Source organism: Atta cephalotes (assembly GCF_000143395.1).
Source record: "Atta cephalotes unplaced genomic scaffold scaffold00038, whole genome shotgun sequence".
NCBI classification, from domain to species: domain Eukaryota; kingdom Metazoa; phylum Arthropoda; class Insecta; order Hymenoptera; family Formicidae; genus Atta; species Atta cephalotes.
In genome coordinates, this window is record NW_012130102.1 from 803,079 (window position 1) to 822,726 (window position 19,648).

General features: G+C 29.7%; 4 protein-coding genes across 4 annotated transcripts in view; 3 read left to right on the forward strand and 1 right to left on the reverse strand.

Annotated features, from left to right (window-relative positions):
• The first annotated feature begins 2,810 nt into the window (after positions 1 to 2,810).
• Positions 2,811 to 7,709, forward strand: LOC105621943 (fatty acid synthase-like). The gene is made up of 7 exons (XM_012203379.1): positions 2,811 to 2,982; positions 3,181 to 3,428; positions 3,787 to 4,018; positions 4,388 to 4,806; positions 6,648 to 6,920; positions 7,032 to 7,236; positions 7,672 to 7,709. Exons 1-7 carry the CDS (start codon positions 2,811 to 2,813, stop codon positions 7,707 to 7,709), a joined length of 1,587 nt encoding a protein of 528 aa, XP_012058769.1.
• Positions 7,710 to 7,974: 265 nt separating this feature from the next.
• On the forward strand, positions 7,975 to 14,582 carry LOC105621944 (fatty acid synthase-like). Its single transcript, XM_012203380.1, has 12 exons — positions 7,975 to 7,989; positions 8,119 to 8,618; positions 9,016 to 9,320; positions 9,393 to 9,812; positions 9,957 to 10,969; positions 11,106 to 11,350; positions 11,424 to 12,117; positions 12,230 to 13,079; positions 13,183 to 13,652; positions 13,757 to 14,008; positions 14,149 to 14,400; positions 14,484 to 14,582. The coding sequence occupies exons 1-12, from the start codon at positions 7,975 to 7,977 to the stop codon at positions 14,580 to 14,582; spliced, it is 5,115 nt and encodes a 1,704-aa protein (XP_012058770.1).
• A 290-nt stretch (positions 14,583 to 14,872) lies between these two features.
• On the reverse strand, positions 14,873 to 15,595 carry LOC105621887 (39S ribosomal protein L23, mitochondrial). The gene is made up of 3 exons (XM_012203325.1): positions 15,582 to 15,595; positions 15,110 to 15,389; positions 14,873 to 15,022 (listed from the first exon to the last, which is right to left on the reverse strand). Exons 1-3 carry the CDS (start codon positions 15,593 to 15,595, stop codon positions 14,873 to 14,875), a joined length of 444 nt encoding a protein of 147 aa, XP_012058715.1.
• A 1,935-nt stretch (positions 15,596 to 17,530) lies between these two features.
• LOC105621888 (transmembrane protein 43 homolog) overlaps positions 17,531 to 19,648 on the forward strand; it is a 3,233-nt gene continuing 1,115 nt past the window's right edge. Inside the window, exons 1-5 of the mRNA XM_012203326.1 lie at positions 17,531 to 17,545; positions 17,650 to 17,832; positions 18,257 to 18,489; positions 18,663 to 18,963; positions 19,272 to 19,477. Coding sequence (XP_012058716.1) covers positions 17,531 to 17,545; positions 17,650 to 17,832; positions 18,257 to 18,489; positions 18,663 to 18,963; positions 19,272 to 19,477 — 938 coding nt within the window. The remainder of the gene's footprint in view (positions 17,546 to 17,649; positions 17,833 to 18,256; positions 18,490 to 18,662; positions 18,964 to 19,271; positions 19,478 to 19,648) is intronic.

Here is a 19,648-nt window from a genome sequence, read left to right on the forward strand (position 1 = left end):
GCATAAACGACCCATTTACTTGCTATGAACAGCAAACAAATTTGACAATTAAATTTTGCAAACCTTTTGCATTCACATATATATAGCAAAATTATGTTTTTCCGTGAAGACATTAAATATAAAATCGCGCTTGCCGTATCCGGATTCACGTTATTGCAAAAACTCTTTATAATGTCCTAAAATCAATCGACTATTATTAATCGAGCTAATAAAAATTGACAAGTTACCGAATAGTCCATTTTTAAATGGTTAATGTTCCACACTTTTTTGTTAACTTATTTAGGCATTGCGAAAAAAACTAAAAGATATTTTATGGTCATCAATGCCCAATAAGTTAACAAAAAAAAATGGATCGTAAACTAAAGGTTCAATATTACACATAGAGTGATCTGATACCTGAGAAGAAGTTCTTTTTGGAGCTCGCTCTAACTCGAGGGAGAAAATATATAGGGTTCTACGGAACCCTACTTCTTTATAGTAGCGCTGGACTAATCTTGAATATGGGCTAATGCGCGGCGGCGGTCGGAATTCGCGCCGATTTATAATTGACTAAAATGTAGTTGACTAAAACAGTCAATTGTAGTTGACTTTCAGTCGACTTTCAGAAGTCCACTAATAATCAGCAAATAATCAATTGCTGTCGATTATAAGGCTATTGAAAGTTGACTAATAATGAGTCACTAATTAAGAACAGCCAACTGACAACTAACTTTTTATATTTGACTGTAAGCGACTGAGAAAAAATTGACTTGTTGAAAAACAGTTATTTGTGTTGTATAGAAAGCTATATTTACTACCTTATTAAAAGACTTTATTAAGAAATTTTTTACATTCTGTAAACAATATAATTTGCCTTTACAATAAATAACCTTCTGCCTCAATAATACATTAATACATTATTCAGGCAGAATCACAGGTTCATTAAAAAAAATAGTTACGAAATGATTGTAATTAAAAGTCAGTTTGATATTAAAAGGCATGATTCATTTTAATATACTGTTTTTAATCATTTTGACCTATTGTCCTACTTAAGTATTGATCGCTATTTTATACATTATTCATATATGAATTGAAATTCATATATGAATTTTCATTTGTGGAACTTCAATTCTCCATACATGTATCCCGATGAGGTTACTTTATATTCTCCTTCTCTTTTCCTTTTTCTCTCTGTCTCTCTCTTAAACAGAAATGCTTTAAATTACAACATAGAAGAAGAAAAACTTAAAAAGACACACACTATCAGCCAAAAAATTTAGAAATATTCTAGTAAATACTGTTTAAAAATACGATTTACGTCTTACTCAATATTTTTTCTTAATTTAAAATAAATAGAAATTATATTTAGCATAATTATAATCTCATAGACATATTTAATATAATATAATAATAGAATATTATTTAATATTAAATAATATTTTAGACATATTTCCAGACCATTAAACGTAAAATTTGAAGAATATTTTACTAAAATTATATATTAAATAATATTCTTGAAATATTAATGTATGGTTATATGTCCACTCCTGATAATATTACATGATTATTAAAAGTAACATTATTTAGTATTACTATAGTATTGTATGAACATTAAAAAGTATCGTAACAACATTTACTTTAATTTGTAAACTGTTCATACCGGTTCAGTTTAAATATATGTTTAAAGACTGAAAATAATTTCGGCGTGCAGTTGTAAGACTGGATATGTACGTAAAATAACACAAAACGCAGTATATATTGATAAGACATTTTCGTTACTGGATTGTGAATTTAAACTGCACTAATATAAAAATAATTAATATTAATAAATATTTTAATAATATTTCAGAGATGTTAAAGAAAATATATCAAGGATATTTATGTTAAGTGAACATATAACATAGAATACTTTCATAATGTTAAAAAATATTATACAATGTTTTCAAAATATTATATATAATAATTTATTTTAATTTTTTAATATTTATATAATATTCTAGGAATATTTTGCGCCTATAAGGAATTAACACAGTATTAATTTAATTTCAAGAAAATAGATGGTCATATCAAGAGTTTCTTTCATAACTTAGCTATGAACTATTTTTTAATTTTAACAACATTGTAGCAATATTGTTGTAACATTGCTACAATGTTACTGAAATGTTCCAAAATATTTCTTGCTTACTAGGATAATACATATAGAGTGCGTTCCATTTGGCACTTATAACATTTACAAGCCTCATTTATTCTTGTTTAATACTTGATCAACAACAAGAATGCAATGATTCCAAGAGCGTTACAAATGTCAAGTGGAATGCAATCATAAAAATCTCTCATCGGAAAAAATAAATATACATGTAGCTAAATTGTTTACATTAATTTTTACATAGTAAAAAGAATTGGCCAAATAAGGATAATTACTTTTATAAAAAAAATATATATTGTTTTTAACCGACAAATGGTGTTGAGATAATTAAAATATTTAATTAAATCACTCAAAATATAATAATTAAATCGCTTAAAATGTAAACAATTCGTGTCTGAACCTTGCTTGGGTCACAGTATAGGTCAGATGACGTGTAAGTTTCCCCGGTATAAAAACGTTTGCAACACTAATAGTCAACGTTTTAATATTACAACAGTTTGAGTTTATATAAAAAGTGCCTGTCGTTAAAAAGTTTATTTCTCATCTGCAGCTCAAACGGTACTATAACAATATTATAAATATCAGAATCAGGTATGATTGATAGCATTGATAGCAGAAAAAAAAAGTAACCACATAAGATACACATAACATTTTTCTAGATTATCTAGAGAAAATAATAAAAACCATGGATGACAAAGAGGCATATAAATCGTGGAATGATATTGATTTCGGCGAGGAGATCGTTATATCTGGTATTGCTGGCAGATTTCCTGATTCAGATAACATGAATCATTTACGAGAAAACTTATTCAAAAAAATCGATCTCGTTAAAACAGATCACGACCGATGGGAAAAAGGTAAAAATTCAAATTCATAGTTATACTTTTACATTTATGTATGATTGATTGAGAATATACCGCTTCTTCTGTACCAAATGTAATTACATACTATTATTTGTTAAAGAAGTGTACTCCAAACTAAAATTTCTACCTAAAAAGATATGAAGAAGGAACATAACATAACATCTTGATGTGAAAACATTTATTTTTCATTAGAGTATCCAGACTTACCAATGCGTATAGGAATAATTAACAACATGGAAAAATTTGATGCGGATTTCTTTGGATTATCTTTTGAGCAAGCACACGTACTCATGCCCGAAGGGAGAATGTTACTGGAACATTCTTATGAAGCAATTATCGATGCAGGAATTAATCCAAAGCAATTACGAGGAAAAAATACTGCTGTGATCATAGGTACATCTTATATTGAAGGACAAGAGAAATTTCTATATGAGAATCAGGTAAACAAAATTATTGATACATGTATACAGGATGAATAACAAGCGTAATTACGCGAGAAGAGTTGATTGACAAACTCTTTTTTTTTTAACTCATAAAAGTCATACAATTCTAATGAGGAGAACAAAGATAATGATCATCTTTGAAGTTACTTAACTTAAAAAAAAACTAATTTTATCATAGAATGTTATTTTCGATACTAAACGAATTATAGAAAATTATAAAAATTTTATGTTCCGTTTAATATTAAAAATAACAATCTCTAATATTATTAATGATCCTGCATAGTAGAAATTACTAGAAATTACTAAATTTGTAATTCATATGCGAAAATTGTAAACGCTAATGTTTTGTAAATAGTTTGACGATTTTCAAATCGTTGGATGTAGCAAATCTACAATGGCAAATATGATTTCGTACTATTTGGATCTAAAAGGACCATCTTATACCGTCGATTCAGCATGTAGTTCTAGTCTTTATGCCATGGCCCTTGCTTATCATTGTATTATGTCGGGAAAATGCGAAGATGCGATAATTGGAGCTGGAAATCTATGTTTGCATCCGATTATTAGTCTGCAATACGCTCGTCTTGGTATTTTTATAATTTATTAATTTTAATTTATTAATTTTAATATTTTTACTTAAAACTTATTAATCTACCTACTAATAATAAGTTTTACGCTAGACGTAAAATTTAGTGGTTTGCACGTCTCTCATTCACAAAAAATAAATAAATTTTAACGAGTTGCATAACCTCGATAAAACATTTGTAATAAGATATTTTTCAAAACAGAATATTATTTTATATAATATTTAATATTATATAATATTACTTTATAGAGAATAAAACTGATAATTATTTAATTTTTTAAATATGAGTTAATTTAATAATGCGAGTGCGAAATACATAAAAAATATATTAAAAATTATAACATATTACAAGATTTTATATTATATATAGGTGTCTTATCACCTGAGGGCTATTGCAGACCATTCGATTCCAATGGAAACGGTTATTCGCGTAGCGAAGCAGTGGCAATAGTATACCTTCAAAAGGCAAAAAATGCGAAGAGAATTTATGCTATATGTCCGCATATAAAATTAAACAGCGACGGTTACAAAGAAGAAGGAATAACATATCCATCCTTGCTAATGCAAAGTACTTTATTAAAGGAATATTACAATGAATGCGGAATACTGACATCTTGCTTGGATTATATTGAAACACATGGTACCGGTACCAAAGTTGGCGATCCACAGGAAGTCACTGCTATCTATAACAGTTTGTGTAAAAATAGAAAAACTCCATTAATGATCGGTTCCGTAAAATCCAATCTTGGTCATGGTGAACCTGCAAGTGGTTTTATTCAAATCGCTAAGGTAAAACAAATGTGGCTGCCATTTTTATTTATTATTATAAAATTTGCTTTTATTTTACGCCCAATGATTTTTCAATCACATATATACACGTATATGTATATGTACAAACAAAAAAGACTTATTTTTTTATAAAAATTATTCGGTAAGCCACAATATTGACTGCGTTCCACTTAACGCTCACATCGCTCGTGGAATTATTTCATCCTTGTCGTTTATCGAATTAAACAAGGATAAACGATGCTCACGAGTGTTGCGAGCGTTAAGTGGAATGCAGCTATTGTATATACAAAAATTTATTAAATGATATTGTGAGAATCATTTATTAAATTCAACCATCATTGAAATCAATGTAATAATGATATTATATGATACTTAATGACACTTATGATACTTAATTCATAGTTATTAAGCCAATGACTATTTAGTTATGTAGTATATAGGTGCTACCATCGATTCTACTATCATTTCTGACTGGAATATTACTTCCAATTAATTCAAATTAATTCAAAGAAAAATGTAAAAAGATTTTCAAAACGGTAAAAAATTTTTCATGCAGGAATATATTTAAATATAAATAAATATACTTAAATATTCATAAACATGTGTGAAAAATTTTTTACCCTTTTGAAAATCTTTTTACATTCTTCTTTATTTGATTAATTTGAATATTAGAATTGATATCCCAGTCAAAAATGATAATGAAATCGACATCGAATCGATATCGAATTTGATGGAAATAAATCGCTGAAATCGCCGAAATCTATGTCAATTGACTCATTTCAGTATGAATTATATCAATTGACATAGATTTCAGCGATTTTCAATGATTTCAGCAATTTATTTCTACCAGGGTATTTATATATACTCATGCATAAAAAATTATTTACCTGAAATTGATTTCGGACTAATATATAAAAACCAATTTCAGTATTCCTTAATGTATATGAAAGAGAAAAATAACATTTATGATATTGTATTAGGAAGGGTAGAGAAAATTATTAAAATAATAAACTATTAGATATATTATAAAACACAAATAACACATGCGATACTATTTTTCAAGTTTCTTATTCTTGTGTAATTGTGCAAAGTGTAATGCATATATTTATGCTTATTTTCAAATACATATTACACGCAAGCCTATACACAATCATTTTTAATATAAACAAATATTATAATTTTTTAAATCAAACTTTGTTTAACTCAGAACTAATGATAATTAGAATGTCAGTGTAAATGTTAAGATCAACACTGTGTTTTCGTATATGTATATATATATATATATATATATATATATATATATAAATTATTTTACGTTTACTATATACATATATAAAATGCAAACCAATAGTTAAATAATAAATATATGCTCTCTTCGTCACGAAACAAAATATTCAATAGTTGTATACGATGATCCTTCGATAAGTCTGATAAATCTTTATAAAATGATGACAATTCATTTGATGACGTAACGCTTAATTTCTTATTCATTTTAAACAACTATCAAACGTGAACAAAGCATCAATTCTAATTGAAATTTGACCTGAAAGAGTTTGAAAAATAATAATTTCCAGATCAAAAAGATTTATTCATAAAGATTTATCAAAACTTATCGAATGACTAATGTAGTATCACATATAAATTTTATATGATATTTTAATACTTTCAAAAATTTTCTACACTTTTATCAATCTTCTACATTTTTCGGTATTAAAAATGTTATTTTCATCTTTTATATATATTTACCTCAAGAACCTCAGGACTGTAGAATTTATTTTTTTATAAATAATGATCATTTTTACATCCTTCTTTATATTATAAAATTAATTTACTTTTTGAAGACAGTAATAGCCTTCGAAACCGGTTTTGTTCCACCAAACATCAATTATACATCACCACGAGATGATATAAACGCCTTAAAAAATGGAAGAATCTGTGTCGTCCAAGAACCACTGCCATTTCAAAATGGTTACGTAGGAATTAATAGTTTCGGTTTTGGAGGAGCCAACGCTCATATGTTATTAAAGCGGAATCGTAAACAGAAAGTTAATAATGGAGCACCGAATGATGATTTACCTAGACTTGTAATATTATCTGGACGCACTGAAGAATCAGTGAGGTTGTTTTTAAACGATGTTAGTAGGCATTTAAAAAGCTCATTTGAGAGCTTCAAATATTAAAGACATTATATTGTAATTTTTATTTCAAAAAATTTATCGTTATAGATTGCTAATCGTCCAATAGATGTAGAATACATCCGTTTATTACATGACATCTACGCGGACAATCTAGACGGTCACTCATGGAGAGGGTACATAATACTGAATTCTATCCAACAAGATTCAATAAAGGAAATTCAAAATTGTAATAGCATGAAAAGACCCGTCTGCTTCGTATTTTCAGCTTTAGGTTCACAATGGCCAGGAATGGGTATATATTTAATATTCTATAATTTGTTTATAAGAGGATTTAAATAAAATAGTATAATGTTTTAATTAAAATTTTATCAGGTCGAAATTTATTAAAATTTCACGTTTTTGCAAAAACAATAAAAAAATGTGACAATATTTTAAAACCGTATAATATAAACGTCAAGAACATTTTGACAAATACAGAAATATGCGAAAACGCGTTTCTTGGAATCATTGCTATTCAGGTATAGTATTATATTTCACAGAAGTATACGTTAATATCAATTATATTATATTATATTTATCAGTAAAAAATATGCCTACGATAAACCTCTTTTTTATGTCGTTTTTATTAAATATTTCATTACATTTTATTATTTTCATATTATTATTTTTCAGTACAAAATTTTTTAAATACGATATTCTGTTAAAAGTATTTGGAATATACTTGTAGGTCGGCCTAGTAGATCTCCTAATATCCTTAGGAATTAATCCGGATTACATAATTAGTCATTCTGGCGGTGAACTCGGTTGCGCGTACGCAGACGGATGTCTCACTATTGAACAAACTATTTTATCAGCATACTTTATTGGTTTGGCATGTACCGAAGGAAAAATAATTCGTAACTCAATGGCGATTGTCAGTATCAGTTACGATTATCTTAAAAACATATGTCCAACGGACATTCAAATAGTATGCCGCAATAGTGAGAACAATAGCGTTGTGAGTGGACCTATAGAATCCGTACAAGAATTCATGAAAAAATTACAGGTAGATTTGAAGATAGGATTTATATTTTCTAAATGAATGGAAAAATTTACTTAATAGTTATTAAAATATCGAATCGTTAAGTTCAAGATACAATTTGCTACAACTGCATGTGTTGTATTTTTCTGTCAGGTGAATAACATTTATGTGAAGGAGATCTATTGCGATATACCGTATCATAGTTCGTATCTCGCATCCGCGGAAACTCAACTTTTGCTTAATTTGAACAAAATAATACCGTGGCCAAAGAAACGAAGTTCAAAGTGGATCAGCACTTCCGTACCTCGTACCGAATGGGTTGATTCAGCATCACAATTATCATCGGCGGACTATCATACACATAGTATATTAAACACCGTTCTCTTTGAACAAACATTGCCTCTAATTCCAAATAACGCTATTACTATCGAACTCGCACCATGCGGCGTTCTGCAGAACGTATTGAAAGAATCTTTGCATCCTGAAGTGACAAACATTGTATTGACTCAACGCACTGAACAAAATAACAATGTAACTTTTCAAGAAATTGGAAGGCTCTACAACTCTGGACTACAGCCACAAGTTGCAAATTTGTATCCACCAGTGGAATATCCAGTTAGCAGAGGAACTGCTATGATTTCTCCATCGATCAGGTATAAGAAATTGCCATAATTGTAATCTGGAGATTGTTCATATAAGATAAATAGATACATACAAAATTTTGGGAACGCTTGTAATTTTTTCGCATGTCATAAAAAGTTATATATTGATAAAAGTTATATATTGATAAAAGAATCATATAAATGCATCGAAAAGCTCTTAAAAATGCATTTAAAAAAAAAGATAGAACTTCAAAAGGCTCTTTGATATGGTAAAAAAAAAATCGAAAAAATTTTGTTGCGTTTTTTGAAAGTTTAGTGAGGAAAATGCGTCCCCAACTGCAATTTTTTTAAATTTTAAATATTTAAAAATGTATAATAATATATATATATATATAATTATATAATAAATAAAAAATATATTTATTACTCTTTAATATCATATCAATAGATGGGATCATTCCGAAGATTGGTTTATACCAAAGTATAAAACACAAAAATCCCTAAAATGTAGAGAAAGATATGTCGAAATTTTACTCAACAATGAGGATTATAATTATATGAGCGGTCATATTATTGATGGAAGCAATTTGTTACCCGCGACAGGTTATCTTGCACTTGTTTGGCAAACTTTCGGCATGATAAAAGGGCAAATATATAAAACACTATCAATAGTTTTCCGAGATGTAAACTTTATTCGTGCTATTTATTTGTCGAAAAATTATGCTGTAAATTTGAAAATTGCAATACAGAAAGGTATTAAAAAGGTAACTTTAAAGTAGCATAATCATAAGAATACATATAAACGAATATATAAAAATATTTCAGATGGGAAGTTTGAAATAACCGAAGGAGATAATGTTATTGTGACAGGTACAGTGTACGAGACATTGAATCCAGAACAAGAAATGATTCCGACAAATTTATTACTGGAAAATAATGATGAAGAAGAACTCATGACTGCACGTGATATTTACAAGGAATTGAAATTGCGTGGATATCAGTACACCGATTGGTTTCGTGGATTGAAGAGTGCATCTATATCGGGCAAAAAAGGACACATCATATGGAGAAATAATTGGGTAACATTTATGGATTCTATGTTACAGATGAAACTTATCGGATACGATACTAGGGATCTATATGTTCCTACGAGTATTCAAAAAATAGTGATCAACCCAGTGCTTCACGCTTGGAAGTTACAGGACATCACGGATGGTGGAGAAGTTATAACAGACATTAATAAATGTAATTGTTCTTCAATTATCGATTATTCTTCTTACCGATGATTCTTCAATTACCGACAATTATTTGTTCAATATATATATATATATATATACAATCGTATAAAAAAATTTCTAACATAAAACATATTATTATGTATTATTACAGCATTACCGATACAAATTTATAAAGAGATAGATACGATTAGAGCTGGTGGAATAGAGATACGAGGTCTTAAAACCATTCAAATCAATCGTCGGAATTTAGCCCAAGATACTGTTCTTGAGGAATATACATTTGTAGCTCATTGTGATCGCACTAAAATTCCTTTAAACGAAGCAATTCGGATATCAGCACAACTCGCTTTCGAAGATCATCAAATTATTAATGTGAAAATTGTGGAGCTAGTGAAAGATGAAGATAATGTTGCATTAGAATATCTCTCATCTTCGTTGCTGCTTGAGGCATTTAATGACATGCCGTTAATAAAAACGAGTATCACTCTATTAACATCACCGAATCGTTTTAGTTCAGATTTATCGCAAAACTTTTCAATCAGAGATTCTGAAAAACCATCTTTAAATGACAAAGCTTTAATTGTAGCTGGATTCAACCTTTTGACCAAACACGAATCGTTAAAGCGACTATTGCCATTTTTGAGAGAAGGTGGTTACCTGTTGACACGTGAAAAATGTAATGTAATTGACTATACAAAACATTTACAACAATATGAATTAAATGTTGTTCTTGAAAAGTGCACTGATGAAGAAATGATTGTACTTCTAAAGAAGAAAATTTTGATAGAAAAAAGGATTGTTGTCCACATAAGTAACGATAACTTTAATTGGCTAGAAAATCTAAAGTCACTGATGAACAATGAGAACAAACTCGATGAGAATAATAGAATCATAATTGTTGGAGAGAGAGATTTTGAATGCGGTTTATTAGGTTTTATTAATTGCTTGAGAAAAGAGCCTGGCGGAGAACTTGTTAGAGGTGTGCTTGTTCAAGATAAGGAAGCCCCTAAATTCTGTATTCAAAATCCCTTCTACTTACAGCAATTGCAGAAAGATATGACCATTAATGTATTGCGATCTAATAAAACTTGGGGATCATACAGACATTTAAAATTACCACAATTCAAAGCCAGACCTGTACCTACCGCTCATGTCCGTCAATTAGTACGTCTAAATCTTTTCAAAACATATTACTTGATATCATTGTACAATAATATTATGTATCTCGTCTTTTTAATACTGTCACGCTGTTTCTATTTTATTATATATGTGACACGTTATGATATGAAAAATTTTCTAGGTTTCTGCTGATCTAAATACACTTTATTGGGTAGAGAATAATAGATCAGTTGAGTTTCGTCATGAGGATTTAGTAAACGTCGTTTACTCATCTCTGAATTTCAAAGATGTATTGCTTACGACTAGTAAAATAATATTTACTGACACGTTTTTGAAAGGACGGTTGAATCAATGTTTTCCTATTGGAATGGAATACGTGGGATGGGATGCTAACAAGCAACGCGTAATGGGAATTCGTGAGACTGAGTAAATACTTCATAAAATTAGTATGTTATGTAATTTCATAAAATTGAAATTGAATTAAAATTGTTCTTTTTAGTTGTATAGCAAACGTTGTTGTGAAAGATAAAGATCTGTGTTGGAAAATACCCGACACGTGGACATTCGAGGAAGCAGCGACAGTCCCGGTGATTTACAGCACGGCTTACTTAGCCCTACACATTTATGGAAAAATAAAAAGTGGTGATAAAATACTTATACATTCTGGTACTGGAGGCGTTGGACAAGCAGCTATCCATCTCGCTCTCCAAAAGGGATGTGAAGTGTTTACTACCGTGGGCACGAATGATAAACGGAATTTTATTAGAAAAATGTTTCCGGCTATTTTGGACAAACATATCGGAAATTCTCGAGATACTAGTTTTGAACAAATGATAATGCAGCAGACGAAAGGTCGCGGAGTCGACATTGTGTTAAATTCGTTGGCGGAAGAAAAATTAATCGCCTCCGTTCGGTGTTTAGCTCAAAACGGTCAATTCTTAGAGATTGGCAAATTTGATTTTGTTTCTAACAATCCACTAGATATGTCTGTGTTCCAGAAAGGTATCAATTTTCATGGAATTATATTGGAGAATATATTCACTGATGATCGCAAGTATAAGTCGCTATTGTGCAAAATGGTAGCTGACGGTCTTGAAAATGGAACAATCAAACCAATTCAAGTAAAAATTTTTCCAAAAACAAATGTTGAAGAAGCTTTTAAATATATGGCGAGCGGAAAACATATAGGAAAGGTATGCCTGTATTAATTAATAATAAAATAGCAGATAGAGTTATTTACAAATAATAGTTTTGTCTAAACTTCTATCACACATAATATGTATTCTTAGTGTAATTTTTTTATAGATAATTATAAATATCCATGAAAAGAATGAACCTTTAGATAAGCACATTCTCGCGTACCGTCGCTATTATTGTCTCAGAGATAGAAGTTACATTATACTAGGAGGTCTCGGTGGATTTGGATTAGAGTTAACCGACTGGCTTATACTTCGTGGTGCCAGAAACGTTGTTCTAATTTCGCGAACTGGAATAAAAAACGGTTATCAGCGCATGAAAATTCGACTGTGGAAATCATATGGTGTAAAAGTTCTGCTCCCCAAAAATATTAACATTGCTGACACCAAAGACTGCGAATGTCTCTTACGAAGTGTGGAAAAAGAAGCACCGGTGGATGCAATATTCAATCTCTATATGGTACTGAAGGACAGCTTGTTGAAGAATCAAACCGCTGAAACTTTCGCAGAACCCTTTTTAGCAAAGGCTCGAGCAACTCAAACATTGGACAAACTTTCTAGAAAAATCTGCCATAAGTTGAGGCATTTTGTAATGTTTTCTTCCGTTGTCTGCGGCAGAGGAAACGCTGCACAGACTAATTATGGCATGGCCAACTCCATCATGGAGAGAATTTGCGAAAAGAGAGTGAGAGAAGAGTTACCTGGATTGGCGATTCAATGGGGAATTATAGGTGACGTAGGTTTCTTAGCTGACATGCAGGAAAATAAAGAACAAAGAAAGGACAATAAAGAGTTAATTGTCTGCGGCACTGTACAACAGAAAATATCCTGCTGCCTCGACGAACTTGATAAGTTTTTACTTCAAAGCCGGCCAATTGTAAGCAGCATAGTTGTAGCTGAGAAGAAAATAAAATCTTGCGGATTTAACAATTTGGTAGAAACTGTCGCTAATATTTTAGGTAGGTGCATATATTCCTATGCATATATTTTGTACAAAACCAATTTATGAATGATATGGGACAGTACAGTAAAAAAATCACAATAATCTATTTTATACTACAGATATAAGTGACATAAAAGTTGTAAGTCCAAATTCATCTCTGGCCGAACTTGGATTGGACTCCATGATGGCCGTAGAAATCAAACAAACTCTGGAACGAGAGTTTAATATTTTTTTCTCGATACAAGAATTACGAAATCTTACTTTTGCAAAGCTCATTGAAACATCCACAAAGATCAGTGATAATAATATGTATAATAGAAAAAAACTCGACACAGAGAAGCCACAATATTTAACATATTTAGTTCTTGCTATAAAGGATGAAGACTTTATTTCACAAATTTATTCCACTCTCTCGACTAAAGGAACTACAACTGAAGTATTTCTTATACCAGGTATTGACGGATGTGGAACTACATTTAATCATTTAGCACCAAATATTTTATTTTCAACAACATCCTTCCATTATAACACAAGCAATATTGATCCTACTACAAACATTATATCAGAGAAAACTAATCATCTCATAAAGGTATCAGTGAATTACTGTATCAATAATTCGTGTTATATTGACGAATATATTGTTCTTATTTGAGGGACATAAAGTTCACATTGAAAACTTTCATGTATTTACAGTACATAATACCAAAGCTGAGAAATGGGAAAGACTTTGTAATGGTAGGATTCTCCTTCGGATCTATTATCGCAATTGAGTTAACAAGAAGATTGGAAGCTATGAATTTTAAAGGCCGACTGATTCTCATCGATGGCTCTCCTGAATTAGTACAAAAGATGTACAAATATTATATGCCAAGTTCTGAATTAGACCTTCAGATTTACGTTCTAACTTATATTATGGAAATTTATTCACCAGGAAGTAGTGAAAAGGTATCATTTTTATCTTAGACTTATATTAAATTAATTTATGGTACATTTCTAATATGATTCTGCTTTTTATGTGAATTGCTATCAATTTTTTGTTCTTTCCTTTGGTCTTGTATATAAAAACGAAATGGATAATTTGATAGATTCTAATGGAATTGAAGAACTGTGATACTTGGAATGAAAGATATGATATTTTCGCCAAACAGTTCGTAGTTGTAAATGCACCACTTTCATTTACAAATTTAAAGACGCTGTGTGCAACAATTTACAAACATTTATCTGCTCTCCAAGAATATGATCCTTCTACTTTGACACCTATTAAGTCTTCTATAATTTTGCTAAAACCTACACACCCAATGAACTTACCGATTGAAGAGGATTATGGTTTGTGCAAGGTATTTAAAAAAATTATATTAATTTGTATTGAATAAATCAAATTATCAAAACTTTTGATTAATGAAGTATACAATTATTTAAGGTAACTCAAAACGTAGTAAAAGTATATTACGTTGAAGGTAATCACGTGACAATCTTGAGAAACAAAAAAGTATTAGCTGCAATTAACGGAAATTTATAATTTAATGTTAATATAAATAATTTAATGTTTTAATTTTTATAATATATAATAAATAATTTGTTAATTTAATTTTATATATAAAAATTATTTTATATAAAATATATATTTAAAAAATAAATTTCTAATCAGTATCTTAGCATTAACAAAATCCTATATACAAGAGATTAAAAAAGTTCGTTAGATTATAAGTAATTAAAAAATTATGATTGTACAGGAAATTAAACAATACTAAAAATAGTAACAAGTGTTTTATTGGTTAAAATCCTTAAATATTGCAATATACATACATATTATATCCTAAACCAACCAGATAATCCAGGAGCTTTGTTAGGTCCTAAGAAATCCTGCATATCCTTTTTAGCTATGTCCATAGTTTCTTTATCAATATCATCTTTTATATTTTTGAACATATCAGGAAACACAAATGACTGGTCCTTCGGCTATAAGGAGTGAACAAAGTTATTTTTTTCTATAAAATTTTAAATCCTTTTCTATAAAAAGAAGCAAGACAATAGTTGCAATCTAACCAGTACGACGTAAGCCAATTTTCTATCGTCCTCCTTAATGACTGAATGCTGCAGTTGATCCCTCTTAAACCTACCCATCGCTATTCTTGTTCTCACTTCAATTACATTGACATTATAAATTTTCTCTAGATAATTCTTTACATCGTATCTGGTCATTTGCATAGAGCAATGAAACTGTACAATATTTGGAGGTTGTTGATCTGTAGGCGCAATTAGCTTCATCCAGAAATTTGGTAGGAAAACTCTTAATTGTGGATTGCCTCTTTGATATATAGGATAACTAGAATATTTAATTAAAATATGCTTTCAATCGAAACTGACACGTAATATAATGTTCGTTTTCAGTTTCGATAAAAATTTCGGTTGGACTCTAATATTTAATATATTAAAATAAGGTTAGAGCTATTGCTTCTAAAGTTTAATTTCAAGATTATTATATTATCTAATTATCGTATTAAATATTGCGACTTACAATCGTGTTGACATTGTGCTGTGAAATAATAGAGCTTCTTTTCGTATCTAAATAAATATTTTAGAACAAAACGAACGTCTTAGTTATTATGGTTATAACCTCAAACTTTATAGTACTATTTACAGAGATTATTATTACCGACAGATTCAAATTGAATTAAATGGGATTCGAGTCTTTGCTAAATGGGTTTAAATCTTCGCTAAACTCTGGTTTAAACCTCCACTGAACTATAAAACAGTTGTGCTGTAGATTTCAAGATTACTTACTTTGTCTACACGGATTATTTACATGAATGTTTATACTTTGTAAACTAAATGAAAATCTATAGTGTACGTTATACAAACTATAGATTTTCCGTACTCGCAGTGAATAATGGATTCTATGTAGGCAATTATAAATTGTATCACCAACGTAAAACAATATAGAAGAATTACATTATAAAATAGTCTCCATGAAATGTCCAAAATACATTTAGGAATAGGCTAAAGCACCGACGAGATACTATTAAAGACTGTCAATCCTGGGCAAATTTAAAAATTTGCGATATAAAAAGGGCCTTTAGGGCCCAAAGGTAATTGAAAAACGCCGACATTATCGACAATTGATATAAATTTGCTATTATTAACATAAATATTTGGCTTATGCATTATAAATTCATGATTTTTTATTATATAAATGTTTCATAAATAAATATGCATACTTGTAAAGCTATAATATCCTATATATTACAGAAAAATTATATTTTTTTTCTGCAGTTATCATTTCTATTGATAATCAAACTTTGACGATAATATTAAAATCACAATTTTAAAGAAAAATCAAGTATTATTGAGTTCTAAATGCATAAATACGTCTACTAAACTAATAAATTATAAAATTAATGCAATATTATCAGTTTTTAACTCTTAATCACTTCAATATTTTCAAGGACGAAATTCCCGTAAGGATGTCTTTAATAGTATCTCGTCGGTGGTTAAAAATATCGCGCATTTTCAGAATATTTCTGTGAAGTATTTTAAACATTTCAACTGTGTGAGCACAACACACACATATTTCTAATTAAGTATAAACTGTATATAGATAATTCTTATGAAAAAAATTAATAATTGTATAAAATTTTCGTTTGATTATATAATATCGGAAAAAATCTAATCAATTAGTTTGTCTATATAATATCACTCACTATCTATATATATATATATATATATATATGACACCTTAAGCCAATTCTACATTAAGCTGGTTCTATATTAGTTGCAAGCCGATCGCAAATTTGTTGCAACAGCCATATGAAGCGTTGATTTCAAAATGCAAGCTTCAGATTAGCTGTCGCAACAAACTTGCGATCGGCTTACAACTAATGTAAAACCGATTTTATTACACTAGTTTACGTTGTCTACATCTACACGTAGACATAAAATATTATAGTTTACGCGTAGATGCACAATCTTGATATTATTAAAGACCGTCGGCCCTGGATAAATTTTCGTGACGTAATGGAGGGCCTGGAAATAACTAAAGAACGATGACATTACCAACAATTGATAAAAATTTACGATTATTAATATAAATATTTTGATAATACATTATTAAATTCGTGATTTTTTTATATAAATGCTGTATAAATAAGTACGCATTTTTAATGCTGTAATATCTTACATATCGTCGAAAAATTACAATTTTTTTCTCTGCAGTTATCGTTTCTATTGATAATCAAACTCGGATGATAACATTAAAATCAATTTTTAATAAAAATCGTATTATTATACGTTTTTAAACATATATACATATCTAATAAATCATGACATTAATACCGTATTATTAGTTTCTTACTCTTAATCACTTAAATTTTAACAGACACGCGAACTTCCATAGTCGCCGTCTTAATAGCAGTGTGTTAATAATATCTCGTCGGTAGCTCCAAGAATACGACGTCGGTAGACGTCAGGATGTATCGTATGAATGTAAGTATTATTCCCTTTGCCTTGTATATAAGCATTATTCTTACTTTATATCAATTATTGAGATGAACAGAACAAGATAAACTCTCGGAGCGTACACTTTGTAGCAGAATAGTCAGCAAAGGGGAAACGTAGATGGACTTCATCAGAATTGTCAGAATGGAAGACAAGCCGGCTCTGTGAATCAAATACCAATGACGATCTCGGAACAATTCAGGCAGTCGTGGTTGACAGCAATAATTGGGTCCATCATGTTTGCCACTGGAATGTGTCTATTATTTTGGAATGAGGTTTGCGAATGGCACTTTCTGTCATATGACCAACTCGTTTAAGGAGGGAAAGAAAGATATTTAAAAAATTCAATATTATCATGATTAAATTGCAATAGATAATTTTTTATAGCAAGAGATCCGGGTTCAACTCCCAGCCGAAACAATATTTTTCGCAATAAGTTTATTACAATTTTTTAAGATTAAATTTGGGAAATTTAGGAGGGATTATTAATATTTCAGATTGATTGCGTTGAAAGTCTGACAACCATATCAGCACGCAATTATAATTTCTGAAATTAATTCATTTAAATGAATATATATAATAGTTCAACATCTTAACATTCAGATCATAGTGGTGCTTTGCATTTAAAGTAATGCAGCTAACATAAACGGTCTTATTTCCAATCTTATTATTTTTTTATAACATTTCGCGTCTTTTCAGGGAAGAGCCGTAAAAGTAGCGCATTCCTTGGATGAGGCTTTACACAATGTTATCGTGCTTCCTAATTCAATGATGCTATCGTCTGAATATGAGGGCCGCTTGATACATCTATCGGGTCCCATACTAGTCTCTGAACCGTTAACAGAACCAGATTATGGAATTATCATATCAAGCGTGAAGCTAAAGAGGAGGGTTCAGATGTACCAGTGGGTTGAAATCGAGGAAGAACCAAGGTAGTGATAAAAGAATTTATCCTTGATCCTTATCCTTTTGATTGTCGAAAACGAAAACTTTCTTTAATTGAAAATTGCTATTCAATCTATGCTAAATAGCTTAAAAACTCTATTGCACTGCGATATACATATATCAAACATATTAAATTCTTTGTTAAAATCTTTGTTTTTAGTTTTGGTGAAATAACAGAGGGCGAGAAACACTATTATTACACGACAGAATGGAAGGACAAACTCGTGGATTCGGATCACTTTTACATTCGTACAGGTCATCACAATCCCAAGGAAATACCAATCAAGAGTCAGGTGCAGATTGCAGACGAAGTGAAGATTGGCGCTTATACGCTTGGCATGGAATTGAAAAAAAAATTCAATGATTTTGTAGAGATCACCAGTGATGAGAGACCAGAGCGAAAGAACATTAAAATGCACTCTGGACTGTATTATCACAGTGCAGATTTGTGGAATCCTCAAGTATGTCGCTGCAAGAAGTTTTTTTTCTCTTAAAGAGGGAATATTTAAGAATATTTTGAATTTAGAAAACTCCATTTGGAATTAAGAATTAAAATTAATATAATTACAAAGTTCAAGATGAAATTTCCAAAAATTTTTTTCAGAAAAGAGATTGTTCCATTCTGTCAAATTCATAGAAAACTGTTGGAATTTTTCTGTGATCAGACATTCATCATTCAATTTGTATTGTACTTAAAAACTTTTATTTTTATTTCTTTCTTATTTATCTCTAATAGAGCTATTTCTAATATGGCTTACTTTGTTTATAGGTGGGAGACATCAGAATACAATTTTCTTATGCAGGAAAAAACAGTAATGTTTACTCGGTAATTGGCTTGTTGGAAAAAGGTACCATCAAACCATATTACACATCTCATGGTGAAGAAATTTTGCTTCAACGAAAGCATAAAATATCGGTGGATCAGATGTTCCATTTGGAACATGTGCATAATTATTGGCGAACCTGGACCATCAGGTAATTTTTAGATAAAAACAAATATTTTTAATAAAAATAAATGTAAATACTTGTTGATAAATTCAAGGAGCTGAATTAAATATAATTTTTAGTTACAGTTGTTATTATTACCAAAAAGAATATATATGTATATATATATATATATATATATATATATATATATATATATAT

What these genes read in the sequence shown, in the direction of transcription:
- LOC105621943 (XM_012203379.1), top strand. Translation starts at nt 2,811, where the DNA reads ATGGATGACAAAGAGGCATATAAATCGTGGAATGATATTGATTTCGGC. An exon ending in TCTGCAATACGCTCGTCTTG is followed by an intron (nt 4,019 to 4,387) that starts GTATTTTTATAA and finishes TATTATATATAG; the next exon opens with GTGTCTTATCACCTGAGGGC. An exon ending in TTCACAATGGCCAGGAATGG is followed by an intron (nt 7,237 to 7,671) that starts GTATATATTTAA and finishes ATATACTTGTAG; the next exon opens with GTCGGCCTAGTAGATCTCCT.
- LOC105621944 (XM_012203380.1), top strand. An exon ending in CCGCTCATGTCCGTCAATTA is followed by an intron (nt 10,970 to 11,105) that starts GTACGTCTAAAT and finishes AAAATTTTCTAG; the next exon opens with GTTTCTGCTGATCTAAATAC. An exon ending in AACTGTCGCTAATATTTTAG is followed by an intron (nt 13,080 to 13,182) that starts GTAGGTGCATAT and finishes TTTATACTACAG; the next exon opens with ATATAAGTGACATAAAAGTT.
- LOC105621887 (XM_012203325.1), bottom strand. An exon ending in AATTGGCTTACGTCGTACTG is followed by an intron (nt 15,023 to 15,109) that starts GTTAGATTGCAA and finishes CACTCCTTATAG; the next exon opens with CCGAAGGACCAGTCATTTGT.